This window comes from Triplophysa rosa, linkage group LG18 (assembly GCF_024868665.1).
Source record: "Triplophysa rosa linkage group LG18, Trosa_1v2, whole genome shotgun sequence".
Classification (NCBI taxonomy): domain Eukaryota; kingdom Metazoa; phylum Chordata; class Actinopteri; order Cypriniformes; family Nemacheilidae; genus Triplophysa; species Triplophysa rosa.
Window position 1 is genome coordinate 8309709 of NC_079907.1, and position 27254 is coordinate 8336962.

The 27254-nt window shown below is 39.1% G+C and overlaps 1 protein-coding gene across 4 annotated transcripts; it reads right to left on the reverse strand.

The window, feature by feature from the left end:
* Window positions 1-4183: 4183 nt before the first annotated feature.
* On the reverse strand, window positions 4184-27137 carry adgra1a (adhesion G protein-coupled receptor A1a). 4 transcript variants are annotated; one of them, XM_057358482.1, is made up of 13 exons: window positions 26582-27122; window positions 25900-26057; window positions 22440-22476; window positions 22279-22320; window positions 21042-21128; window positions 20779-20919; window positions 20317-20444; window positions 20087-20223; window positions 19927-20020; window positions 19370-19735; window positions 19080-19260; window positions 18870-18997; window positions 17741-18792 (listed from the first exon to the last, which is right to left on the reverse strand). In XM_057358482.1, exons 5-13 carry the CDS (start codon window positions 21121-21123, stop codon window positions 18478-18480), a joined length of 1572 nt encoding a protein of 523 aa, XP_057214465.1. In that variant the 5' UTR covers window positions 21124-21128; window positions 22279-22320; window positions 22440-22476; window positions 25900-26057; window positions 26582-27122; the 3' UTR covers window positions 17741-18477. The 4 variants fall into 4 exon arrangements, with proteins under 4 accessions (XP_057214462.1, XP_057214463.1, XP_057214465.1 ...); XM_057358481.1 differs by having other exon boundaries at window positions 22440-22535; XM_057358479.1 differs by lacking the exons at window positions 17741-18792; window positions 18870-18997; window positions 19080-19260; ... (6 more) ...; window positions 22279-22320; window positions 22440-22476 and adding exons at window positions 4184-8858; window positions 9042-9137; window positions 9771-9922; window positions 12608-12731; window positions 13896-14023 and having other exon boundaries at window positions 26582-26674; window positions 26762-27137.
* Between the last annotated feature and the right edge of the window lie 117 nt (window positions 27138-27254).

Below are 27254 nucleotides of genomic sequence, written 5' to 3' on the forward strand. Positions count from 1 at the left end.
CTATGGATCTTCTTTTTCCTTTCTGGTACCTTCTTATTCACCCTCCTTCCTCTTTTACAGCATATGTCACCCAACTCGGTTTTCTGTCCATTACCGTTTAAACCAGAAATGGCACACTGGAGAAACTCTTGAGTAATCCGTCTGCCTCTATGTAAGACACAAAATAAATAGGTCATGCAGCCGCATGAAACTCTAAATAAATAATGTGTCAAAGGGTGAAGTAATTGTAATTCTTTTAGTGGCACTCAAATACAGAGACCTATCCGAGAGCATTAACAGTAGGCTCAATCTCTTCCTTAATCTTCAAACTAATTTCTGTATTAAGGTCTCCCCTATGTCAGAGTCGACATCTGCAGCTCTGTGGATTATCAAGCAGAAAGGTAGTCTCCGGCCAAAACACAGATTTATAAAAACCCATAAGCACAGCCAGCAAGTCATCCATTGTCTGATATAATAGCCCGAACACGACCTGTAGCAGGTAGATTGTATTGTTTGCGTGTTGACTTCCATCAGCAGATAGCAGTGAGGAGCAGCGACCCTGCATGACAAAAAATGACGCTCGTCTCTCTTCAAAACATTTTAAGTGAACCCAACATTGCGGTAGGCCAGTAAACCGTACTATTGAATTGTGACGCTTATACGAGTGATGTTGTTGGTCAGTGAAGTGTCTTGAAATTAACAACTTTACTTGACTTTCTTCGACGCCTTAACTAAAATAGGAAGTTAGGGCGTGGCCCCTCCCTCCTTTAAATAGCCAATAGTCTGACGGGTCTCTGCAGCAAAAGGGGCGTTTCTCAAATATTGGACTTTTAGCCTTCAATTCTTTTCAGAATTTGAGTGCAGCATGATGTCATAAAAATTTTGATCCATTTTGGCGGAATTATAGACTGTACATTTTGAATGCTTCTTTTGAATCTTCTCCAAATTTTGTCAATTTTGGGAGCATACATATATNGGCATGCAAATTCCATTCGCCAATTTTCATTGGCCTTTTCAAAATAATCAGAAGATGATAGGTTCTCAAGTCAAACCCCATCTGTCGGCTCGACACAACGTCGAGAGACCGACAGAAAGGGAAACATGATTCTTTGTGTATAGATAGACAAAACGATGCTCATAAATATCTATATATCTCAAGTCAATAAGCAGGCTAAATGACCATACAGGTTGATATCTAAATGTTTTACTTCAACTGTGGAATCGAAACTGGGAATCGATAAGAATCGAAATTGATACATTTCAAACGATTCCCAACCCTATTTATTACTATAAAAATTCAAAATGATGGTGGGGGTCGGTGCCGCGGTATGTAATTGGTTGGCGGGTAGACACCGACTATTGCAACAAGTCTAGTTGGCGGGGAAGAAAGTGAAGACTTACAGTACATTGAGCTCTCCATAGAGACACAGCATTAGCCAGTCAATCACTGTTTTAATCTACAAATATTTAAGTCTCCTCTCAACAGAAGAAGAACTAAGATTCATATGAAGAATGCATGTAAACTACAAGCTTCGGCACTTGCAATCCATATACAGCACCCACTGCCATATTTTAATCACAAAAAACCTGTCAGAGCTCCACATTGGTGATGTTGTATACATTTTGTGGAGAATTCCTCACCTTTTACAACCAGTAGGATTGTATTAATACTAGGGCTGTCAAAGTTAATGCGTTAACGCATGCGATTAATCTTTTTAAATTAACGCGTGAGAAAATTTTTATCGCAATTAACGCAGCATCCGTTTGTTTTGACATCCTTTGTCTAGCGTTACATTATGTAATCACGCTCTTATTCGTGTACAGGCTTTTAAACCACTTAAGCGCGATCTGTAAACAGTTGCTTTGACGCGTTCAATGAAGATAGACAGCTTCTAAACTGTGGGACGCGGCAAAACGCAACGCGAGGTCCAGTCTGGTGTGTACAGTCATGGGCTGAAGGCTGCGTCGGTGAATCTCTGTCAGAAGGCGCATCCGTGTTAAGTTCTCTTTCGTGCTTGAATAGATAAAACCACACAAGATTATGTCAGAAAGCCCGTTTTGTCTAGCATTTTCTTAAGCACAGACTTCAAAGTGTAAAATAAAATCTTAAATGAATGCAAAGTGTTGTGAAAATGGGAGTGCGGTGACGGTCAGATCTGCGTACTGAGACAGCTCTTAAAGGGGCCACGTTCTTAAACGTGCTGCTGTGACTCCTGTCACTAATGTTAATCAAAGAACAAAATCAAAGAAGAAATCAATGTGATTTTGTAGCTTTAATGAGAATTCTTCTGCATTTAATTTATAATTTAGCATTAAAGACTGTAAAGTGTCCTTCAATTTCTGTATATTTCCTACATGATAGCTCTCAATTATACTGTTGAATGGCTATAATTAATGTTAAAATAATCAATTTAATAGAGACATCAGTTACAGTACTAATATAAAAATGTTAGCTTTCATAAAATGACGCTGTTAAAGAAATATGTTGTTTCTACATCAATTTGAAGATTAAATGTGAAATTATTAAAATGTAGAAGTATATTTTAAAATATTATTGTTATGTGCGATTAATCGTGATTAATCACAGAAAAAAATTGTGATTAATCCGATTAATTTTTTTAATCGATTGACAGCACTAATATATATATATATATATTCATACTGAAGGTAAAACAAAAATGCATCTTTTGGTGTTTTAATGTTTTATTACCATGACTGGTGATCACCCCAATAAACCTTGTGGGTCGCTAAATGCACAGCAAACGTTCAGTATAAAACATTGAAAAGTTTCCAAACCTCAACCCGCTGTTGCTAAAAATTCTCCCAGATGTCCAAGAGTGGCTGGCGATTCTTCATCATCTCTTGGTCGCTACAGCTCCGAGCTGATGTCAGAGTCCTTGACAACAGGATGCGTGAGGAGGGATCAGCTGCGCGGGGAGGAATGATGAATAACAAACATCAAGGCCCTGCAGCTCTAAATGCTGTCAGACACATAGCCACGACAAGCTCATGTCGACTCAAGGCCAATGGTCTTTCTTGTTGAATTCAGGGATGAATTTGGAAGAAACACATTGCATCCACCTGGGATGGATTAGGTGAAAAATGGGTCTAATAAGAGTAGTTTATTTTACTTCAGTGGGGAAGTCATGGCAACGTATAATTTGAGCTAACAAATTGTTGGTTTTAAAAGGGCAAGAAAAAATTACATGCTATTTTTAAGCCACATGACATTTGATTTTTTTGGTCCAAGATTGGTTTTATAGGTGCCACATTCAGAGGGAAGATTAACTTTAAACACATTTCTGTAACTCTTACACCGTGTCAACACCGGACGCGACCGGCAAGACGGGACACGACACACAGCTTGTTCTAATGGGATTGTCGCGTCGCACCATGCAGCATCCAATGTATGGGATTACTTTAGTGTCTATAAAAATGAACGCAAACTTTAAAAAAAACGAACAAAAATATACAATGAGAAAGAAAAAAAAACACTTTGATAATGAAAACAATAAACTCAATTGCAAGAATGTGACATGATTTTCAAATAAACTGCTATTTTTCTTAAAAATTTTCTAAGTTTCGTTTTTGCAAATAATAGTTTTGAATTCGCTGCTAGATTTTTCATTTGCGCTTTTCGAGTTTTCGTTTACGCTTCTCAAGTTTTCGTTCGCCTCTCTGGCACAAATCTCACGTGTAGGTGGGATTTATGGCCGCTTTACTCTGATTGGCTAGTGAGTTTTTGATTGATAGCTCCCTGACCAGGAAGTCGATACTGAAGACAGTGCATTTTTATTGACACAAAAGTAATACCATACCAGTGTGGACAACATTTTTTATTATAATGGGTTCTAATGCGTTTTGTTGTCTTTTGTCCTTTTGTCGCGTCGCATCACACCACGCCTGGTGTAGACACGATGTTAATTTTATTAGATGTTGTTTGAATATCAACTACACAGATCACGCTGACTGTTCTTTTTTCAGTAAATTGAGAAATATGACTGTCTGTACCACAACTGAAATTGATAACTGGATCCACAGATGATCCATTGTACCAAAGTTACCATGGCAACACCTCCCTATAATTTCAATTATCAAATGTGCCATTGTTAGAACATGTGTATCAGAATTACTTATTCATTTTGCACCTCTCTTAAACTTAGTTGAGGATAAAAGTATACGCAAAGAGAACAAAAGTACAACATATGGTGATAAAATACATTTATTGGAAATTGTGACAAATGTAAAAAAAAAAAACTGGCTTTGGGTCAGGTCAGAGCACAAATCACATGTACCAAAACTGCTATAAATGACAGGTGGGTCGGGTGAGTAAATATAAAGTACAACAAATGGTAAGGCAGTTAGACAAATTTCATTTGTCAGGGCTTTAAGGGAGAACTTATCCACGTGCTACAAACCTGCGTGGCTTGGTAGATGCGGGGAATTTCCTTTTTTTAAGTTCTTGGATAATTTGGTGAAACACTATGGGATATTATATCAATTGCATGCAAATTTATTTTTGTGTGATTTCATTAGTGGAAACTGCAACACAATCCCTGAGGTCACAAAGAAACACAACACAATTAAAAAATCTTCCAAATGTTCGCATGACTTCAGTACTTCTCTTGGTATTCTAATAAAATGAGAAAACAAAATCCCATGGTTATATACCATCTCATCCTTTACATCGCAATCTCTGACCATAGATGAGCACTGAAATTAGTTCCACTAGATCCACTAGTTTCATAGCTTGCTGTTTAGACAACATATGATTTAAAAAACTTATTTCTGTGTGTGCACAGTGACAAGATACAAACTCTTAATGAGAAACGGTCTCATTTATTAAAATGTCAGAAGTAAAACTCACCTTAATTGGCTTTGAACAAATATAATGAGGAATGACAAGTGAGGTCACTAGAAGCGCTATAGTGTTTCCAGGAAGCAACAATGTTTTTCTGTCAATCACATTAATGTATGTAGCTCAATGTAGCAAATAATGTGTCCTATATTATAGTGAACAACAATTTAATACATAACATAAGGATCTGACGATTTCTGTAAGGCCATTAAAGGAGCAGTTCACCCAAAAATGAAAATTCTGTCTTCATTTACTCATCCTCAAGTTGTTCCAAATCTGTATAGATTTCTAAAGCTGGGTACACATTTAACGATTTTCACTACGATTATGAATGGAATTTTATCATAACCAACAATCGTGCCTATTCTATTCCAGTTGTGCTCAGTCGTTTGTTGCCTTAGAATTATATGGTTCTATCTGACATTTTGGTCAAAATTGAGTTATTCACATATTCTTATTCTGTGACAAATTATTTACATTATGCCATGTTTGTTTTTTAAATGTGTGCATTTTGGGACTTTTTTAAGAAAACAAAAAGATTCTATCTACAAAATCTAATTATAATTTGGTGCTATAAGGTTCTATCTGCAAGAGCCAAACAGCACTTTGAGGACCAATCAGGATTGGATTTCTTTGTCATGTGACCAGACTCCTCAGTGACGGGAATATCTGAGGAAACCGTGCAGCACAAAACTGTTTAAAAGAAACCTCAAGGTTGACTGTTTTATTGATACTCTTGTCAACGAGAGCAGCTCAAACGACAGTATTTTTTGTTTTGTTTTAGGTTTTGTTGAGGACATTACTTTTTTTATATTTATAGACACAACACTAGCCAGCAGCGCTAGCTTCCTAATACCTGTGTTTACATAGACATAGACTCTCATAATGCAGTTAATGCCAAATAGTCAACGTCAAGAGTCTTGATTACAACAAAATACATTATGTTTTTTTCAGCCATACTCATCTCTAAAAAGTAATTTGATCTGTCCCACTTTCTGTGGATAAAACATCAATACAACAATTAGCACGGCCTTTTATGCTTAACTTGAACAAGAAAAAAGCATCCTAAAATATGAAATAAGTGTCATAAAAACCATGTAAATGTACCTTTTTTACACATTCTTATACACTAATTTCATGTTTTAACAAAAGTTATAAGTAAATTGTTTGTGTTGCTTGAAAATGTATTGCTTTAATGAATGTTTTGCAGATAAAACCTTATAATTCTAAACCAAAAGTGATTTTTCAGAATCAGAAGGTTCTATCTGCGTTTGACCTGTTCCAAAAAAACCCATTTACAAATTTCAGAAAATATTGATATTGTACATTTTGAATATATGAAGGGTCTCTGTCTTTTTCATGTATAAAAGAGATTTGTTCCTCATATCGTTTTTGCTATATGAAATCCAAAAACTTTAAAGCTCAATATCTCAAAACTACTCAGACCGCAGATAGAACCTTATAATTCCAAGGCGACGCATGGTTTAGAATCGCAGATAAAATAGTTCAGTGTGTGGTGTCTTGTGACTCTAGTCTTAGAATTCGTGAGCCAGTCGTTGCCAGTCATCCTCATTAAAGATTTTATTAAACGTGTCTAATATTTATGAATATTGACGATGACATCACAGCAGTTCATCAGAACAAAGACATTTATACAGATTTGGAACAACTCGAGGGTGAGTAAAGTATTTTTGGCAGAACCGTCCCTTTAATGTAAACGTAACATAACTGGCACCATATTGTCAGTAACAAAATAGGCTGTGTGCGTACATCACATGTGCAGTTCAAAATGCATTTTGGCTGGGAAAACTCTCTTCGCGATTTGTCACCATGGAAACACAGGGAGAATATTTGCTGTTTTTATGTCTGTAGATGAAAAAACGATCGCTCAGTTGTGACACATTCTACCTGCTACTAGAGAGTAGATCTCAGCATGTTTAATATTCGTTAATGTTTGGCACGTAAATCACAAGTCTTGAATCTCCCGAGTTATATTTCACAGCTTTCTTTAATAGTGAAAATCTGTTACTGAAAAGTGCTTCCCCCACTTGATGACATTTTTGACGCGACCCAGAAATGTGGAAGATTTGGGCTCTACAAGAGAGGACTAAATGGAAATCTTGTGATATGCACACAAGCGTGTCAACACGTGCAGACAAATAAACACATGCGCTCTTTTCTCCCACACTAAACACACACACATCCACAATGACAAAATTGCACATTATGTAATCCAAATCACACACATGTACAAAAATCAGTTTGATTAAAAAAGATAATCTAAATAAAAAAGCATGGCACGTGTTCTTTGCTGTCACTTCAAAATGACGAGAGGATAAAACCAAATAAGCCGAGATGAATGGCGACATGACATCAGAGAACAGGTAAGCAGAGGTTTTAATGCCTCCTTAAAGGGGAAGAGAAGTTTTAGTGACAGATGAAATAAGGTGGTGAAGACAGTCACAGCAGAGGGACTACACAGTAGCTTAGCTCAGAGGAGAGAGGGCTTCTGGGTAACAGCCCTGGGACTACACAGTAGTTTAGCTCAGGCAAGAAACAGGCCTACACAGTGGTCTCATTTTTCCAAGGTCCAGTCCTAATGTTACCTGTGCAATCGGCGGTAAGCACATAGTCCTCATGCTGACTGCTGTTCCGGCTCAATGTCCCTCTCCGGCTGAGGGTGCCCTTCCTGTTGAGCGTGGCCTGGGAGCACGACAGAGATGCCCGCGGAGGGGTCATATCCAAATGCAGCATAGCCTCCTCCTCTTTTTCGGCCATCTTGGCACAATTGTACATCAACGGCCCCGTGTCAGTATCCTCTGCCTGGCAAGAACTGACAAAGGGGTCAACATTGGGGCAGCATATGCTTGAGAACAGGTCTGCATTGGCACAGCTCATGTGTCTGTGGCAGGAGAGCTGACTGTCTAAGTGGCAGGAAAGGCCATCGTGCAGGTCGTGTGGGGCCAGGTTCTCGAGGCGAGGACTCGGGCTGGGGCATCGCAGCTGGTTGTCGGGGTGGGGGCTGTGACAGGAGAGCAGAGTATCCAAATGTGAGGTGTGGCAGGTAAGAGGGTTGTCCAGGTGGACTCTGTGAGGGCTGTCCAGGTGGGAGCTATGCATGCTGCCGTCCAAGCTGGTGGAGGTCATGTGGCACGAGTAGTCCCTGAGGCAGGGGCGAGGTCGGCTGAAGGATCGAGTCTTTGACCTGTCCTTTAGGCAGCTTTGCAGGGGAAGGGTTGGGCGGGGTAGTTCGTCAGGGAGGGAGTGTGGGCGGGAGTTCCCGAGCATGGTGGAGGGACTGTGCAAGGTGGCACAGCAGGTGCTCGTGAGGTTCTGGGTGGATGGAAGGCTACCCAATTTACAATGCAGTGATGGGGAGTGGACGTGCGGGGAGAGTAGAGGTTTACCCGGGCAGGACGAGTCCACCTGGCAGTGGATTTTGTTCTGCCCGTGGGATGGTGTATGGCTGTGACTTTGGGAGGGTGGGCCAACGTTCCCTGTTGCTTCACCGTTTACCTCCACCTTTGGTTTATTGGGGCAACAGGCCCACCAGCGATGCCAGATGTCGTCGCGTTTTGCGCAGTGCTGAATGAGCAAAAAGAGCCCCAGCGTGACGGAAAACGCTCCGTACAGACAGCTGAAGATCATGTCGAGAAAATGTCCCTGTGATACAGCCAGGGCTCCGAAAACCCAGGTGGCCAGGAAGAGGAAAAGTGTGAAGGCGATGGCCCTTAACTGAGCTTTGAAAGAGTGTTCGTTGGCCAACATGGAGGCAGTGATGGCTGTGCAGCCCGTATGCTCGCCATGCTCCCCTGGCTCTCCGCTGACTGCATGGCAGTGGCCGATTTCTGCTACCGCAAGACGCTGCTGTTCTTCAGTCATCGCCTTCAGCTCGTACTTGCGCTCCGGGTGCCGCTTTAGCTGCACGAATGTGCAGAGAAAGTAAATGCACATGACCAAGACCAATAAGGCGGTTGGACCGTAGAAGCCTCCCAGACTGGGCTCCCAGGCCATCCAGCAACTGCATCACAGACAGAGACCATGATTAAACTGTCAGTGTCATTATTACTCAACATCTAATTACAGACCGATTAAGATACTCCTCCCCACAATCACTGACACTTGATATTTACTGGCTTGCTAGAACGGATTAAACAGTAAAACTGACAGCTAACAGGGCACCAAAAGCAAGAAGAATACTCACTATGGGGCTTCATCTCTGCTACCGTAGTTGTCCAAGCTAACAGCAGTCGTAACTCCCACAATGATAAGGGGAACCCCAACACTGACAAGATAAAACCTGAGAGGTCAAAGAGGAGAAAGGGAAAATACAGGTTTTCATTTGTTCTATTAAGGTTTGTGTTCAGTTATTTTGAGGTAGAGAGGGTGGAAGGCCATTCTATTGCATTCAATACACCCAGACTGTCAAATTAGGAAATAATTTTTACATTTTTATACTTTCTAGTCTTACTGTGACAAGTCAGTGTGTCTATGTTACATAGACAGTGGCAAGAAACAATGCGCACTTGAGAGTTCACATGCACAGCTGACAAAAAAAGACATCGTCATGACAGCGGATCTGATGATTACAGTATATTGCATATTTTGTTTCTTCGTCCGCAAAGAATGCAAGCATCACAAAAATCATATGGCTCCTGTAGCTTTAAAGCCGCAATCTGTAACTTTCTTTAGTGAAAATAAACAAAAATCATTCTTACCTGACCCAGATTAGAAAAGGCAAGTTAATAATAATGATTTATGACTTGTGCTGGTACAATATGTAATGTAACCTGCAATTTTATATTTCATATAAAGATGATGCATAGATGATATAGAGACAAAGGTTACAGACTTTAGCTTTAAATTTCAAAAAGAACGAGTTCTTGATTCTCAACCCTGTGCTATAAAATTCATGGACATTCCTGCTGTCTACCTGATAATAGTGGCTTTAGGGCGTGGTTGTGTGGGCGGGTCCCTGTCCTGAGGTATGGGCGGAGCCTTTGACACCTCTTTGCAGATATTCCTGGCAGTGAACAGCAACCATAGCATGCTAGAGAGGGAGGAGTAGTGCAAGATAATGCCAACCTGTCAACAAACGAGAAACATTAAACATTTAAAGCTCACTCACACAGAGTGTAATGGGCACAGAAATTTGAATCTGAAGCACGTCTGTTGCTGTGTGTGTTCAAATCCTCGTTGATTGTGCGAGGAAGGATGAGCAGAAGGGGGGAGCTTGAGGTAATCCTCCTCAGACAGCGAGGTCATGCTGTTGTCCTCCTTGCTCCAATGAACACTTACTGCATCCAACAAACTCACTCACCAGCCATATATGGCATAAACAGCCGCAGAAAAAATGTAGAAACTACTTAAGTTATTCGTTTTTCTGAATGTACTTTTTCTATTCTATGTGTTTAGGTAAAAAGATCAAACACTAAAAAAAGATTTATGCAGATCTTAAATACATCAAAGAAAACAAGTTCATACTTACAACACAATACTAATGTTTTACATGTATTTTAGGATCAGTTCAAAAAAATTAGATTTGACGGAAAAAGGCTGATTTGTTTCTTTCAAGCATCATGGTAATCTCTCCGTCTTTCACATTGCTGGTGGGTAACTTTGTCACCCCTGAGGTTTGTTTCTGTTGAAATTCAACAGACATTGGACTGAAATGGCCACAATACATGTAGAAATGCTGATTAAAGGCAAAACTGTAGTGGACTCTTATTTTGTCCGTGGCTGTATATGAAAGTGAAAAGTGAAAGTGACCTACACTGAACAAAACAAATATTGTTCACAAATCTGTCTAAATCTGTGTTAGTGAGCACTTCTCCTTTGCCGAGATAATCCGTCCACCTCACAGGTGTGGCATATCAAGATGCTGATTAGACAGCATGATTATTGCAAAGGTGTGCCTTAGGCTGGCCACGATAAAAGGCCACTCTAAAATGTGCAGTTTTACTGTATTGGGGGCCCAGGGGGTCTGAAAAACAGTCAGTATCCTCACGCAGTGCAACACATCTCCTTTGCATAGAGTTGATCAGGTTGTTGATTGTGGCCTGTGGAATGTTTGTCCACTCCTCTTCAATGGTTGGGTTAGGGTTATGGCTCACCCACACAACGCCATACATGCTGTCTGCCATCTGCCCTGTACAGTGAAAACCGGGATTCATCTGTGAAGAGAACACCTCTCTTCAGTGCCAGACGCCATCGAATGTGAGCATTTTCCCACTCAAGTCAGTTACGATGACGAACTGCAGTCAGGTCGAGACCCAGATGAGGACGACGAGTATGCAGATGAGCTTCCCTGAGACGGTTTCTGACAGTTTGTGCAGAAATTCTTTGGTTATGAAAACCGATTGTTGCAGCAGCTGTCCAGGTGGCTGGTCTCAGACAATCTTGGAGGTGAAGATGCTGGATGTGGAGGTCCTGGGCTGGTGTGGTTACACGTGGTCTGCGGTTGTGAGGCTGGTTGGATGTACTGCCAAATTCTCTGAAACGCCTTTGGAGATGGCTTATGGTAGAGAAATGAACATTCAATTCACGGGCAACAACTCTGGTGGACATTCTTGCAGTCAGAATGCCAATTGCATGCTCCCTCAAAACTTGCGACATCTGTGGCATTGTGCTGTGTGATAAAACTGCACATTTTAGAGTGGCCTTTTATTGTGGCCAGCCTAAGGCACACCTGTGCAATAATATGTCTAATCAGCATCTTGATATGCCACACATGAGGTGGATGGATTATCTCGGCAAAGGAGAAGTGCTCACTAACACAGATTTAGACAGATTTGTGAACAATATTTGAGAGAAATAGGCCTTTTGTGTACATAGAAAAAGTCTTAGATCTTTGTGTTTAGCTCATGAAAAATGGGGGCAAAAACAAAAGTGTTGCGTTTATAATTTTGTTCAATGTATTTGTCAGATATGGTGACCCATACCCGAAATGTGACCTCTGCATTTAACCCATCCAGTGAGTAGTGAACACACGCACAGCAAGTCGTCAACACATGTACACCCGGAACATTATATCTGGGGGTGCTGAATATAGAATATGTGCTGTGAGAGTGCCATATTTTTTCTATTTACATCAACAATCACAAAAATGTGCAATTTTATGTTGACACATTTATAAATGTCCTGCACTTATAAATAGCAGAAAGAAGTGCCAATTCTGAATGCCAAGCAACATCACAATGTGCTGCATTAATATAGAAGTCAACTGTTTAGTGTGTTTGTTTATTGACCTTTTACAACATCTCTGGTTTATCCAGTCAGAACTATCAGCTTCATGATATTAGATGTACTGTTTTGAGTCTTTTGTTTTTAATAAAACATTACAGTCACTTATATTATCCACAATAATATATTATATTCTCAAATGCATTCTTATACATCTAGTCATAAATGTGATTTCTAATTTATGCTTACCCTACTGCCATTTCAAAAAATATGTTTAAAAGCATGCAGCTATAAACATAATCAAATTAATCTGACTCACTTGTCCTGACTGGCAATTGTCTGTGATGAACGAATAAGTGCGACATTTTTAAAGGCTACAGCAATTTTAGTGCCCCAGTACATTAGCCTCTCAACAACGGGCAGCCTTGCCAAACAGAGCCCTCAGTTCCCGGTAAATGGCAGCCATGCCAATTCAGGAGTCAAAGAGGCCATATGTTAGTGACTCTGCGCCCTGAGCCACAGACACTGGGCATAGAAAATGTAGTTTACACAGGCCAAGGAAACAAGGTGGAGAACTGGGAGACTTACCACTTGACAGATTACGGGGTACTTGATCTGGTTGATGCCTCCTGCAAACACTCCAAACGTCACGGCAGTGTGGAAGAGGAAGTTTAGGAGCATGTGCCAACCTTTCCTGCTGATTCGGATTATGCTGCAGACACACATACGTACGCCTTCACATCAGATGGGCAGACAATTGAGCCACGGGTAAAAAACAAAAAGCCTACTAGTGAAAAAGGCAATTGCTTTCACAGTTCTGTCCATGACCACAAAGTAGCTCTGCAAAGAAGTGTGGCACACTAAATCTGGCATTGTCCCTCTGGGGTCAGAAGCGGCCCTTCTCTCCACCAAGCTAGCATTACTCACTGAGACTATCCGTGACAGTTAGGGGTGTGATACTATAAATACTGGTGGTCTGACTCAGTATCACAGCAGACTGTCCCAAACATTCCCTACGGTGACCTTCCGGGGTGAGAAGTGGAAAAAACGTTTAAATTTGAACCTGAACCAAATGATGTGTTGATACAAAAAGTGTCAAATTCCACATTTCAATGGTATTTATTGCTGAACTTGGCCACAAAAATACGAACCCTGGTGCTAACTTGAAGAGTAGCAATAGATTATACAGATTTAACCCTTTAGTATCACAAGTCAGTTTTGGGAGACAGATCAGAAAAATTGTAATAAAAGAGAATGTCTTTTCCAGTTTTGTGTCTAAAATGCACAAGATGTACAAATTCAATATGGTGGTCTGAAGCCATTACATCTGGGGATAAAACTAGTTTTCATGTAGATGTAATAATAGCAGAGCTGTTTACATGCATGTCCAAATTGTTTAAGTTCTTCAAAGAGAAACACAACATTTATTTAATGTTACTCTAAAGGGCAAAATACAATCGTTTTATAAATGAACGAGTAATTTGCGCATGGTCTTTGTGCAAGTTTTCATAATGTTTACTAAATTGTTTACGTAAATCGTTAAAAGTTAATGCATATGATTGGTTCTCAACAGGGGGGCCCCAGCTGACTTCTAAGGGGGCCTCAAGATGACTAATAATTTAAAATTAGACAAAAGGAGCATTAAAATACATTAAAAAAGTAAAAACCAAGACATTTCTTATTATTAGGTTGGGGAGGCTTTGAATATTGTTGACTACAACGGGGGCCTTGGAGTCAAAAAGGCTGAGAACCTCTGGATTAGGAGGACCAATCATTCCCTTCCAAATTTCAATATCGGTGCATCACTGACTCTAATAAACTAACTGCACATCTTTTTTTCACAATACTACAGTATTTGGCGTCATGAAGCACATACCTGTGGTGTACGATGTACGTCATGATTGAAATAAAAAGGCAAAGCAACATCACTGCAGTGCAGGCGTACACCACTGGGTGCAGATAATCCCCTGGATATGGAGGGAAAGACAACACCCTCTTTAAATCCTGTAAAGACAATCAGAACTTGGTAAGTACATGATGATAGGTATACATGACATGAATAAAGCAGTTTGATTTGAAAAGCGGACCAGTAAAACATGCTATCTGGGGTGAGTAGGTGGGGCAGACTGGAAGAAAGAAAACAATGGAGGAGGAGAGCTTTGTCCCTGAGTCAAAGACTACACCCCATATGCATCAATCTCTTTCACCATGTCTATTTTATCACCCAGCCTGAAGATCCCCTTTGTTGTGTTTCTGAAGGGCTTCTTCCCCTTCGGCAAACATCACGGCGGATGTCTCTGCATTTAAACTGACTGAATACTCTCTACACCAGTGGTTCTCAACTTGGCGCTCACAAAACAAAAGTGGGACAAGGCTGTTCCAACAGAATTGCAAAAAGAAGAGAAAAAAAATCAATGCTGAATACAGATAATAAAATCTCACAAATGCATAGTTAATAAAAATGCATATGAACGAGAAGAGCAAAATCAAAGCTCAGATCAAACTTTACGGTATTTTGTCATATACTCTTATACAATTCCCATACAATATTTACTGATACAATACTTGGGCTGAATCACATTTCTCCTGTTGTTAGTGCATTTACAAAACTGCCTGTCATAATAGTAATTTTGCTATTCAAATGTGGAGTGTAGAGCAGTTCCTAAAAAAAAAAAAAAAGTAATGGAGTCTACATTACAATAGGCACTTTATTTTTTTCTCCATCCTGAAATGACACCTTATTTGAAACACCCATCACTAATAGCAATCAGAAGAATGCTATTATGCACAGATTTCCCATTTCAAAATTAAAGCACAACCCTTTAACCAGGACATAAATTTGACTTGTTCTCATAACAGATTTGGCAGCAGACCCACAGGCCTGTGTTGGAGGGCTGATGTGAGGCATTTAGATGTAAAAGAAACACCATATATAATGAAACCCCTGCAATGAAAACCAATGTAGTCCTTGCTTAATTTGAATAGTTAGAATATAACTTAATTCCAAATAAATTGAATAATTTAGCCTCAAACTAATTAGGACTAAATTTGTTGCACTTGGACCAATTATGCCTCATTTCCCCCAGTGTGTGTTCGCCTTCAATCTAGGGCGGGATCAGCACAATTGCCGCCCATAAATCAGTTTCCCAAAAAGCATCGCTCACCATCACATTATTGATCCTTTGACCTCAGTTCTTTAGCAAAGATACCGTATCTTTAATGACCCCAGACATCGAACCACTGTTGCACAGAAAGTTAATGGTGATTAATATCACCTCGTACAGTGAAGCAAAGCATAGCAGGAGGTAATCCCAAACTGTATCCAAATGATGTTTTCTTAAGGTATAGTTCACCCAAAAATGAAAATTCTGTCCTCATTTACCCTCAGATTGATCCAAACCTGTTTAAATTTCTTTGTTCTGCTAAACACAAAGAAAGATATTTGGAAAAATTTCTGTAACCAAATAGCTCTCATCCCCCATCGACTCCCATAGTATTTATTTTCCTTACTATGGCAGTAAATGGGGGATGAGTAAATGAGGACAGAATTTTCATTTTTGGGTGAACTATTCCTTTAAGGCTTTGGGATACATTGTAGTGAGAGCTTGTACGTCACAAAATATGGATAAAATAACTGTCAAACAACTAAAGAAAAAACTATAAATATATGTTTGCAATTTCAAAGAATGTCTCTGCAGGGTGGGTTTTATTGAAAACCGTGTTCATCACTTATAAATTGTGGGACATTTAACTGATATTACACAATCAGAGAAAGCTGCTTTTAAATAAAACAGTAAATACATTTGCTTGTAAGAAGACTTTAAAGACTTTAAGGAAGTAAAAATAAATTGGACCTGCTAAACTGTCTTTTTGTTTTGGCCTATGCCAAGTTCAGCCTGGCTTAACCCTTGTATGGCGTTCAGGTCTGTGCATCCTATCTATTTAAAAAAAAAGATAATGCAATTATATTTATTGAAGACAAACATGTTTTTACAGACATCATAGACCTTTTTTGTAATTTTTTATAAATGAAATTAAACATTGGTAAATTATATACTGTATTTTTTTATTATATATTTATTATGATTTTTATTCGGCTTTATTGGTTTAAAAAACAAATAACGCTATGGGTCCACTAGACCAGCTTACATTAGCTGAGTAACAAAAACATGAACACCACAAGAGTTAACCAATCAGCACCCAAGCAGAAAAAGGTCAGGGAACAAGTGAGCTCTGAAGAAATGCCATTTCAGGTCTTGACCAATGAGCATGCAGAGAGGAAAGGGATCATCGCTCAGCTCACTCAGTGGGCACTGCTATAATTTTGAGCCCTGACCCTTTCTGCTAAGAATGTACTTTTAGTAGCAACATTTCAGACCAGCGAAGACCACATTGCAGTGGAAAAAGTGTAAATGCAATCACATCACCATTTGGACTTTGGCCAGTATAAAACTAAATCCAGTCAAGTATGTGAATGTTAGGGTTGATAAAACATGACATCTAAAATCAATTTCAAAATGTGTCCTATTGAGAGACAAATTGTTGGGAGGTTTGAGAAGGTGATCATATGAGATCTGACAGATCCAATTCTGAAGCAAATGGAGGCAGCAAAACAACACGAAGGGCCTGCTACCGTTACTAAGTCATCCTGCTTTCGCATTCAGCCAAGCTGTGCTTCCATTTAATACGATTAGTAAAATGCCATCAGTCTATGGCCCTTATATTGATTGGGGCACATTCATACATTCTGGGGCTAATGTGATTGACACTTGTCTTTTCTCACCAGCCCGTCTGGGAAAATGATAATAATATAAGGCAAGGCAACTGGCTGGACGATTCAGTGCTTTTACAACTGTTCAATCTCATGAAATCTGTTCAAACTAATGGTATAGGATTTGGGTGACTCCACCATGTTAAGGATTTTGATGCATCTGTGAGCATTAAGAATGTTCTTGGCTTCTCCTTCAGTGAGCATGCTCATCTTGGAAGAAAAAAAAACTTGGTCAATCAGTCTGCTTCAGTGAACAGACCCGTCTTTTCAACAGAATATGACTGCTTGTGTTTGTTTCAGCCGTGTACAGATACAGGAACACATACAGTTCACAAACGTACACACAAACAATGTAAACATATACACATAACAAAGACAACAAACATATATGTATATATGTACATACAGAATGTATATAATACAAATGTACAGCCGCAAAAAATTCCATTTTCTGATTTAAAAATGTACTATTTGTACACAGCAAAAACGGAAGTGTACATTTTACTCAAATTGAGTCAAATTCAACACTCAAAAAATGTACATATGACTCCCTCCTTTTTAGAGTTAAAATAACACTTTTGAAAGTGTTAAATATATACATTACCCTCAGAGTACATTTGTACACAGTAAGTGTTTATTTGTACACCCAACAGAAGTCTATGTATATCCTTTCACAGTGTAATCTTTTCCCTAGTGTTAAAATGTACACCATAGTAAGATTAAATAAACACCAGCAATATGTTAATATTAATGACTAAATATGAATTATTAATGTTAAGTAATATTGATTACTTATTCTGTACTAATACACAATGATGAAACAAACATATATAGAAATGTTTTTTTATTTCTGAAATATGAATTTTGAAAGATGAAATCTGTTCTAAAGAACATGGATCATTTCAGAAATCCAAAACGTGTATTCAACAAATTGCAATTTTGAATTCAAAACATTTGAAAGCATAACTTCTCTGTTTTCTGACACATCAGAAATAAGTGCAAGAATCAGTAGAAACAGTATATAAGACTGCACTATAAACTGTAATATACATGAATACAAAATAGAAATTACATTTCACCAAGTTAGTTTGTAAAAACATTCTCAAGTATTCTTTTTTTAAACATGGAATGCATGAACATATCCTTATAAAATTAACAATACTGTTTTTTAAAATGTAAATCCAGACACATCAATTCAATTGGATTGAATTTGTGATTACATTTTACATTCATAGAAATATGAATGAATTTCATGCACCAGTTCTTCCATATCCGATACTACAGATGTTACAACACTGGTTGCTACTCCACTGTTTTGCAATCTAGCAATAATGGATGCACACATTTCTTGAGTTTCAGTACCTCTCCTTTTATCATTGGATGATGTCTCTGGTATTTCAACATCATTATTTAAATCTGACAATATCTCAATCTGTTCATTAGCTTCGTCAGTTTGATTTTCAGTCACAATTTGGTCTAGGTAGTCATTTCGATGAACACTACTCAAGTGTTTTCGAAATCCAGCATAAGTCATGAAGCTGTGTTTACAATTGTTCTGTGCACATTTCAGGTTCAATTTTTTTCCTGGATAGTAAGCATGAATAAGTTTTAGGTGACGAACAAGGTCATTGATTTTAGAATGTGCCAGTTTGCAAACAAAGCAGCAAAACATTTTAATCTATCTTAACTAGTTCAAAAGTTTAGCTCGTAGGTCCTTAACCCTAGGGGTTTCACGATATGTACCAAGATCTATCTTGTAGATAGTTGTCTGGATGAATGTATACATTGCACGTAAGCAGTGGGGGTATGACACGCTAAAGACAAAGTATGCTTTAAAAAGTTCATCAAAGGCAGCAAGGGAAGACTTTGCCTGACATGGAAGGAGTTTTCCATCCAGCACGATGTAAAAATCATGGATGATGTTCTTCGCTGAGCCAACTGCAAGGAGATGTGGTTGAACGCCTTCAGTCTTGTTAATGTGTTCAGTTAGACTACGGCAAGCCTGAATAAAAAAAATATATTAGAAAACTTAAACCCAATATATGACCTATGACAGCTCACTTATGTTTCCATGCAAACCTTGTGAAACTGCACAATGTGGTTCATTGCCTCTCTGATGCTTATCTTGGTGGATTTGTTCCTACCACCAGCTGAAGGTGGCAAAAGGTTGGCCAGGAGTAAAATAGAGGACATGTCACTGTCCCATACTGAAAAAAAAACCGTGGATTAACAGAAATTAGGTGATTGTAAGTAGCAGACACATATTAACATCTTTACAGAAAACCTTACCTTGCCAATCGGAATCCTCGTCTTGTCTGTTACCCTGGGCATCTGAAAGCAGGCTGTTCAGATGCAAGGTCGAAGTAAGTGTTCTTGCTTCTGCAATGATCTTGGACTTTAGACTGTCCCATTGTTCAAGAAGTCTGGAGGCTGTTTCTGTTCCAAATTGGATGTCAAAATCTTGAAGTATCTGCAACAAATATGAATTAACATTACTAAATAATACAGGTCCTAGACACCACAGTTTTTCACATAAGCGAAATTTTCTCATCTCGTTGTATTCATCAACTGTATCTTACCAGTCCTTTAGTGTCGAGAAATCTCGGAAAAACTGAAAGCACTGTATTGGACTTCGCTGCATCATGAATAAGGAGCTGTCTGTGCTTGAATGTTGCTTTCATCTTCTCAAAAATCAGGTCCTTTTCTACACAATGATTCATGAAAGATATCGCTTCTTTGCATTGGTCACCCTCCAACTGCTGTTCCAAATGGTTGCAAGTTTCTCTATGAGCTGTTGGTCCTCCACTGCCCTCACTGTCTGATGTTCCACTTGACCTAGCATCCTTCTTGCTGTGGTGTCCGCCGTGGTGTTTGCTTTGCCGCGAAACTGTTTTGAGTCGCCAAGATATGTATCCTTGGTTGCTCTTAGGGTCATAAAAATGCTCCTTTACATAAAAACAAAACAATTCTTGTAAAGATCAAATCAAACATTTTCTAAGTCTTAACTTATCATTGTTCTAGGCATGAATGAGAAAGTGAGAAGAGTTGCTTAGAGCCATAATAAAATCCTCCGGCATTTCATTTAAAATTCTTCTATTAGGTACTTATGACAATGAATAAAATGTTAAGTACTTACATATCCAGTTCTTGAGTATGGATCCTTCATTGATGGGAACAGTGTTACAATTCCCAAGGCACAACGAGTTTTTGTTTCTTTAGAAGGGACACGGCTTTAAAAAGAACAATATTCAAATATGAATTGATTTACTAAGTCTGATAGTTTAAACTGTGCTTACCCTTCTTTGTCAGTAATGTGTGCGACAACAATGTTAACCAAGTGTCGCCGGGTTGAGTCTGTGAGTTTTCCATGTTCTTTATATTCAGACAAAACCGCAGGTCCTCCTGCTTTTTCCTCTAAAATGTCTCTAACAAACTATAATGAAAAACATTGTGTTCTGTAATGTGTTCATAATATAACAAAGTCAATAACTGCTATACAATCCAGCTAGAAAATTACGATTTTCACCTGTTTTGCCTCAAAAACTCCATCAAAACAAGGTCTCTTGGAGCTTGGTCCAGCACTGTCATCAGTCTCAGACGACACTGAAAGAGTGTCAGTTTGTGAGCTACAGGAAGAATCGAGGACTGAGCATTCTGGAAGCAAAATAAATAGAAACTTTAAACAAAAATATAAAAATTGAATCAATTAAATGCTACGTATGAAGATTTTTTATGAGCCAAATTTCTAATTGTTTGTCAACAAGATGTTTTCTCAAAGCTGAAATGCTTAGAATGAGGAAATCTAAATGTGTGGTCATGTTGTTTCAAGATCTATAGTATATTAGGGAAAGCTCTATACAGCATATAACTTCTGTAGTGTCTTCTATTTTTTTTATAATTTTAATGTTATTTAACATGACTGCTTCATGCAAACGGTGACTTCCTCAAATCCATTTTCCATGTTGGTATATATCACAGACACACCTACCTGAATCTTTGTCAACAACTCTCCATAGGATATCATGTGATCTCTCCTCCAGCAAGTCAGTGAATACATCTTCATCCACCTCCACACCAGTGTCGTTTTGTAATGTTAGGTCTTTGTCACTGATTGAAAATTTCTTCCTGACTATGGTTAAAAGGAGACAGAGAGGTTTCTTCTCAAAACTCAACACAGCAACTGATAGCACGCTACAATGCAATAAGCATCAATAATCAAGAGTAAAACATTTTTAATTCATTCAATCATACCTTGAGTCATTAAACTGGTGTAATCAGCTCCATCTACTTTTATCAGTTTCTTCTTTCCGCCGTATATTACAGTGAACAGCATTGTTACTAGTGAAAACAAAAACAAACCATTAATTTAACTTGATCTTGATATGTTTATGGTTTAAATAATGCTGCTCCTGGTTTTCTGCAGTTTGGTGATGAAATACATTTGGTTCAAAGTTTGAAACAAAAGCTGCTGTTTATTTAGTATGCCTTTTTATACATACTGTTACAAGCCACAACGACCAGGCGATTTGAGATACGCTTAAGCATTTAAATTAAAACTAAGGTTTTCTCTGTGAAAACACATCTGTTCTCATCTCGCATGCTCCGCTTGCTAGAGAAGGGGGGTCTTTTTGACCAAAGACATGAAAGTGCTACGCGTTGCTACCCACGCATCAGTTTATTTTAATACTAATACAAACCTCCCGTTGTGAGAGTTGTACAATTAAATAATGTTTGATCAAACTAATACATTGTCATGTATTAACCTAACGATCTTTCACAAATGTTTGCAACCAATATGGTATACCTGAAGTACTAATGCATTCACAACATATAAGTTAGTTTAACAAAAATAATAACATGCATACTTATAATCCAAGTTATGCAAATTAATATTTTAAAATAACGCTTACCTATGATGCTGTTCACATAACGTTAAACGAGCTCAGATTCTGTGCATTCATGCATGATGTGGTTAACATTTCCTCAGGATTAGTTCAGTGACGCAATATAACGTTAAATCGTGCAAAGTTTGATACAAAAACTGGCTACATATACTTTCTTTCGGTGACGTAACAAATATCATTACAGGCCACAAAGACAACGCGATTTGAAATACTTTTAACATTGAACTTAAAACTAAGGTTTTGTGTTAGCATCCATGCGCCGCTTGTTGGCGAAGGCACGTGACTCGCGTATTTTCAAATAAAGACCGGGAAAACGGAGCCGCGTTGCTACTTTAATACATTTACAGAACAACCAGTATGATAATAAAACTGTAAAATTAAAACAATGCATACCGGTTGTTCAAACAAATAACGCTACACCGCCATTTGTTAACCTCTAATGATCTTTCGGAAAGGTGCGCAATGTGTAACATCACTAATGGAATACTAATGCATTTACAAAATAGTTTATCAAGAAATAACGGCATAAGCGTATATTATGTAATATTTGAAGCTTATCCACGTGTTGATTAACTTTGGCTTACCTGATGCACGTGGTGCTCACGAGCTCAGAATCCACGCAGCTTCTTTATAAAAACATATAAAACAAACGTCTTTGTTTTAATAAACATTCATTAATTACACACCAAATATCCCATTTTTAACACACAATTTATTAAAAGGTGATGCAAACATACATAGCTACCTTTGAACGTTGCACTCATCTCCTCGTGGTTTTCCAACTGAAGAGAGCCGTTAAGGATTGTGGGAAACGCACTGCTTACAGAGTTCAAGTTTAACTCTAAAAAATAACTCTTTTTATAGATGAAGTTTTACACTTGAAGATTAAAATGTACTCCGGGTTTAACACTGGGCAACACCAAAAAATGTACACCATAAATTTAACTCCAGTAAATTTGCTGTGTAGGTATGTGTTTAGGTAAAATGCTAATTTTTTCATTCTGTGAAAAACTTACAAAATTTCTACCAAATTTCAAATAAAAATATTGTTTCTATTTGCATTCATTTGCAGAAAATGAAAACTGGAGAAATTGGTCAAAATAACAAAAAAGATGCTCTGTATTTTTCAGACCTCAAATACTGCAAAGAAAACTAGATAGTACATTTTCTAAAGAAACTGAGTGATGCTTTCGTGGCAAACCGCGGAACTCGGCACTAGGGTGATGACACTTTAAGTACTAATGAATCTAACCAACCCCCATGACTCTAAGATGTTCTGATACAGAGATATAGGTCTTGCTAAACGGTTGCTAGGCTAATGTGTTTGGTTGCTATGGGCGTGGCTTGGCATCTGCCAACTGATGATGCTTCAAGCCACAAGTGAAACAAACCAACTCCCATGTCTCTACGATGTTCCTTTGCATAGATATAGGTTTTGCTAAACGGTTGCTAGGATAACCTGTTTGGTTGCTATGGGCGTGGCTTAGCATGTGCTAATCGATGATGCTCTAAGCTATGAGTGAAACGAACCAACCCCCGTGTCTCTACGATGTTCTGATGCAGAGAAATAGGTGTTGCTAAATGGTTGCTAGGCTAACCTGTTTGGTTGTTATGGGGGTGGCTTAGCATATGCCAACTGATGATGCTTCAACCCACAAAAGAAACAAACCAACCCCCATCTGATGTTCTGATGAAGAGATGTAGGTGTTGTTAAACGGTTGCTAAGTTAAGATATTTTGTTGCTATGGGCGTAGCTTCGTGGCTTAATGAACTTCCTGGGCCACTGATTGGTTGCCTGAGTAATATGTGCCCACCCCCTAGTCTCTACCACACTGTACTGCAAAGATATCCATATGAACTTTTGATAATCGGAGTCAATGGGATCGGTTGCTAGGTTGCTGTAAATGGTTGCTATGGGCGTGGCTTAATATCTTCATAATGATCATGTGACACTGATTGTTGTCTGAGTCAAATGAGCCCACCCCTTGTCTCTAAGTGGTTGTACTGCTAAGATATTCAACACGGGACATTTTACGCCTTATATGGGCATGCTTCCGATGATTGGGAAATTTTGGGAGGCTCTTACACCCCAGGGGTACAACTTACACCCCATTGTGAGTGATGTTCTTACAGAGCCTGATAGCCTCTTCAAATCGTGTATTATTATCATGTTTCTACGATATCCTCACTCGGAGCTACGACCCGTCAAAGTTGGGCACAATGTTAAGTCAATGGGATTTTTCGGGTTTTTATTCGCCCCCCTATCGCACCCCTCTCACCCGATCACTTCCAAAAGTCATCACACATCATTCCTCAATGGGCTGCTCGATTTGATGTATTCATTCATGGGTCGAATGTGAAAAAATAACGCGTGAGTATATAGGTTTTGAATGGGAGTCTATGGGCCCCACTATAGGTATACAGAAATTTGGGGCAGGCTCTCACACCCCAGGGGTGCAACTTACACCCCATTGTGATTTATGTTCTTATAGAGCCTGAAAACTTCTTCAAATCGTGTATTATCTGTTTTTTTCTTTGATCTCCTCGCTCGGAGCTACGACCCGTCAAAGTTGATGGGATTTTTCGGGTGGTTTTTCTCCCCCCATCGCACCCCCCCCACACCTGATCGCTTATAAAAGTCATAGCACACCATTCCCGAATAGGCCCGTCGATGTGATGTATTCATTCATGGGTCTACGTCAAAAGCTGCGGGACAAGTAGCGTGCCAAACTTTTGGCGGAACAAGAATAATTATAAGAAGTATGTATGTTCGAATAACAATAGTTATGCTTTTTCAAAGCATCACTAACAAGTTCATATTCACTTTTAATCAATACAACTGTAATATTTGTATATGTATTTAGGTAAAGTAAAATATACTGTATATATATTTTTATGTAATAACCTTGATTTTTCTCAGTTTCCATGTGTCTTGTCATGCTGTCAGTCTTTCACATTGCTGTGACTTTATGTCACTCCTGAGGTTTGATTTTGTTGAAATTCAACAGACCCTGGACTGAAATGGCCACAATACATCTAGAAATGCAGATTAAATGAAAATTTGAAATGGTCTCTTTCCGAGCTGTATATGTAAAAGCCCAATGTATAAAAGTCAGACACACATGCACACATTCTTTCGCTCTCTTATTTTTTCTCTTATGCTCAATCACAAAGACAACACAAAACCAGTAAAATATCACCCATTGTATAACATCATCAATTCTATTGCTGATTTTTTTATCCATAACACCGGGATAAAATGTATTTGTCTCAACTTGTTGCTTATGAAACTTCCCAATGGACAATATTTAAAAGATATTTAAAAGAGATCGCGTGTTTTTGAAAGATTAGATCAAGTCAATCCCTTACACCGCAAAGGACCGCGTTGCTGTCCTTGGTTCTTAAACAGATAAAGCACTAAAGGCACTCTCCATGCTGTGACGTGTTTTCAGTGTACGCGGAAAAAAAGCATATGCCTGGGCAGCTAACGCAAGTGATCTGATTGGCTGGGTATCGGAGAAGAGGAAACCGCGACAGTAGACGTCATAGAGAAATACAAACGTCATTCAGCAGGCAACGACGAATGTCATACAATTAAAATCTCATCCCACGTCATTTACCCGCGAGAAGACGGCGATGAGCTCTTACATTAAAGCAGTCTGACGTGAAAGCAAATTCTCCAAAGACAACATCGCCGTGGCCTTGACACGCCACAGTCCCTTGTGATGATTAGCTGACAACGACAATTGATATTCATTGCACGCGCTTTCCAGCATCCACATCCACCAGTGCGGTACCTTGTGACTAAATCCCTTCCACACGATCCCTACCCATTTCAAGGATTCAAAGACAAAATGCCTTAAGCGCATAGACTAAATGCAATTAAATATAGTTAATTTTACAGTGCAGTTGTACTGGGCAAGCATATGTCACGATATAGATTATCTTTCTCGGCGTTATGTGCCGTTGTGAAGCATCGCTATAATTTCGTACAACACATCTTGTCAATACTCCGAGACAAATGCATGCTTTTTTAAACTCAAAATGCTCTGTCATTAAAACTAAAACGAGAAGCAAGCTGTTTATTTAATCAGTAAATGTTGCTTTGGTTTCTTGACAACGAATAGACAGCAAAGTTTCTTGTGACGTTAACAGTCCCAAACTGCGACTAAGATATAATTACACTTTGGTGAACACTAACTCACCATTAGATCTGCAAAGTTATGGTCCAGGTTTAGTGCAATGGTGTCAATGGAGTATCACAGTCGCTTATGATGTGGCCATCTGTCGCGTGGCCCTTGTGCACTCGGAAAGAAACGGCATTCCGACAGGCTGCAGGGGGTCATTGTCCAGCGCTCGGGTCCTGAAACATGCGAAAGAAAAACAAAGTCAACATCATCATAAAGCAGTGTCGTTAAAGTCAGAATCTGAGTCATTTGCGCCGTTTTGCGTAAGGCACGTGCGCTGGCTCTTCACGCGTTTATCGTGACGTAAGCCTTCGGAAATATCGCTGGTGCAAATTTTAAGGCACCAGCATTCCAGAAACAGAACGGGGTGGCATATTCAAGGCGGAGGTTGACCAATAATTATTTTAAAACGCATTCCTGGTGCGATTCAGCACCCCTAGAAACGTCTTACTGTACTCTCCTTTTAATGTGTGATCCTATGAGTGAGCAAATAAAGCCAACACCCCTTACCTTGTACCAAAATGGCACAAGCAAGACTTTCATCGGCGAATATTTTTTAAATGAAAGAAGGTACCTGATTTCATAAGCTACCCTGTTTTGCGAATTTCACTTACAGCACCAGGACGACATGATGTAAGTTGCAGTCAACGACAAATACACTGCCTAGGGAAATAAAATCATATTTGCTGTATAAGCTTACCTATTTTAAAGAGAGCAACTGGTGTCGTACCCCATCTTTACGTCCCGTTATCTGATAGACCTGACGAGCTCGAGCGCAAATGATATACTCCATCTGAAAGGAAGACAAATCCCCAATCTGATACCTCCTGTGAATGCAATACTATATAAAAACCGGAAGAAAGCACGTTCCCCACAATACCGTGGGCCAATTCGCTGGCAAAAATGTCCTGTTCCCTCATAAGGCGATTGATAAGTTTTCACTTTCGCGTGGGTTCTACCAAGCTGTGGGAGAGTGTGTGAAAAGTAAATGTCATTTGTCGCGTGAGAGGCGCTGTTGAGCGCGCGCTGTGGACGCTCCCCACTGCAGAGATGGAAATGGTTGTGACCGTCTGAGCTCGCGGGCACATCGCTGCAGCGTTGATTTAAAGAGACAACCTACCGGGTTCTACCCTTCGCGAACGACGCATTTTAGAGAATGACATCGGGGGCTTCACCCCTCAATGCTATTTCTTAAAAGCCACAGGCCCACTGAAAATAGTGCGCGTGTATTACTCATCCTATAAGATTTATGTTCGCCAAGTGTGCGTGTGTGTGTGTGTGTGCGTGCGTGCGTGCGTGTGTGTGAGAGAGAGGGGCTTTCAGAAAATACTCTGTTAATATTTCATCATAAATACTGAGGTGGTATTTAATTT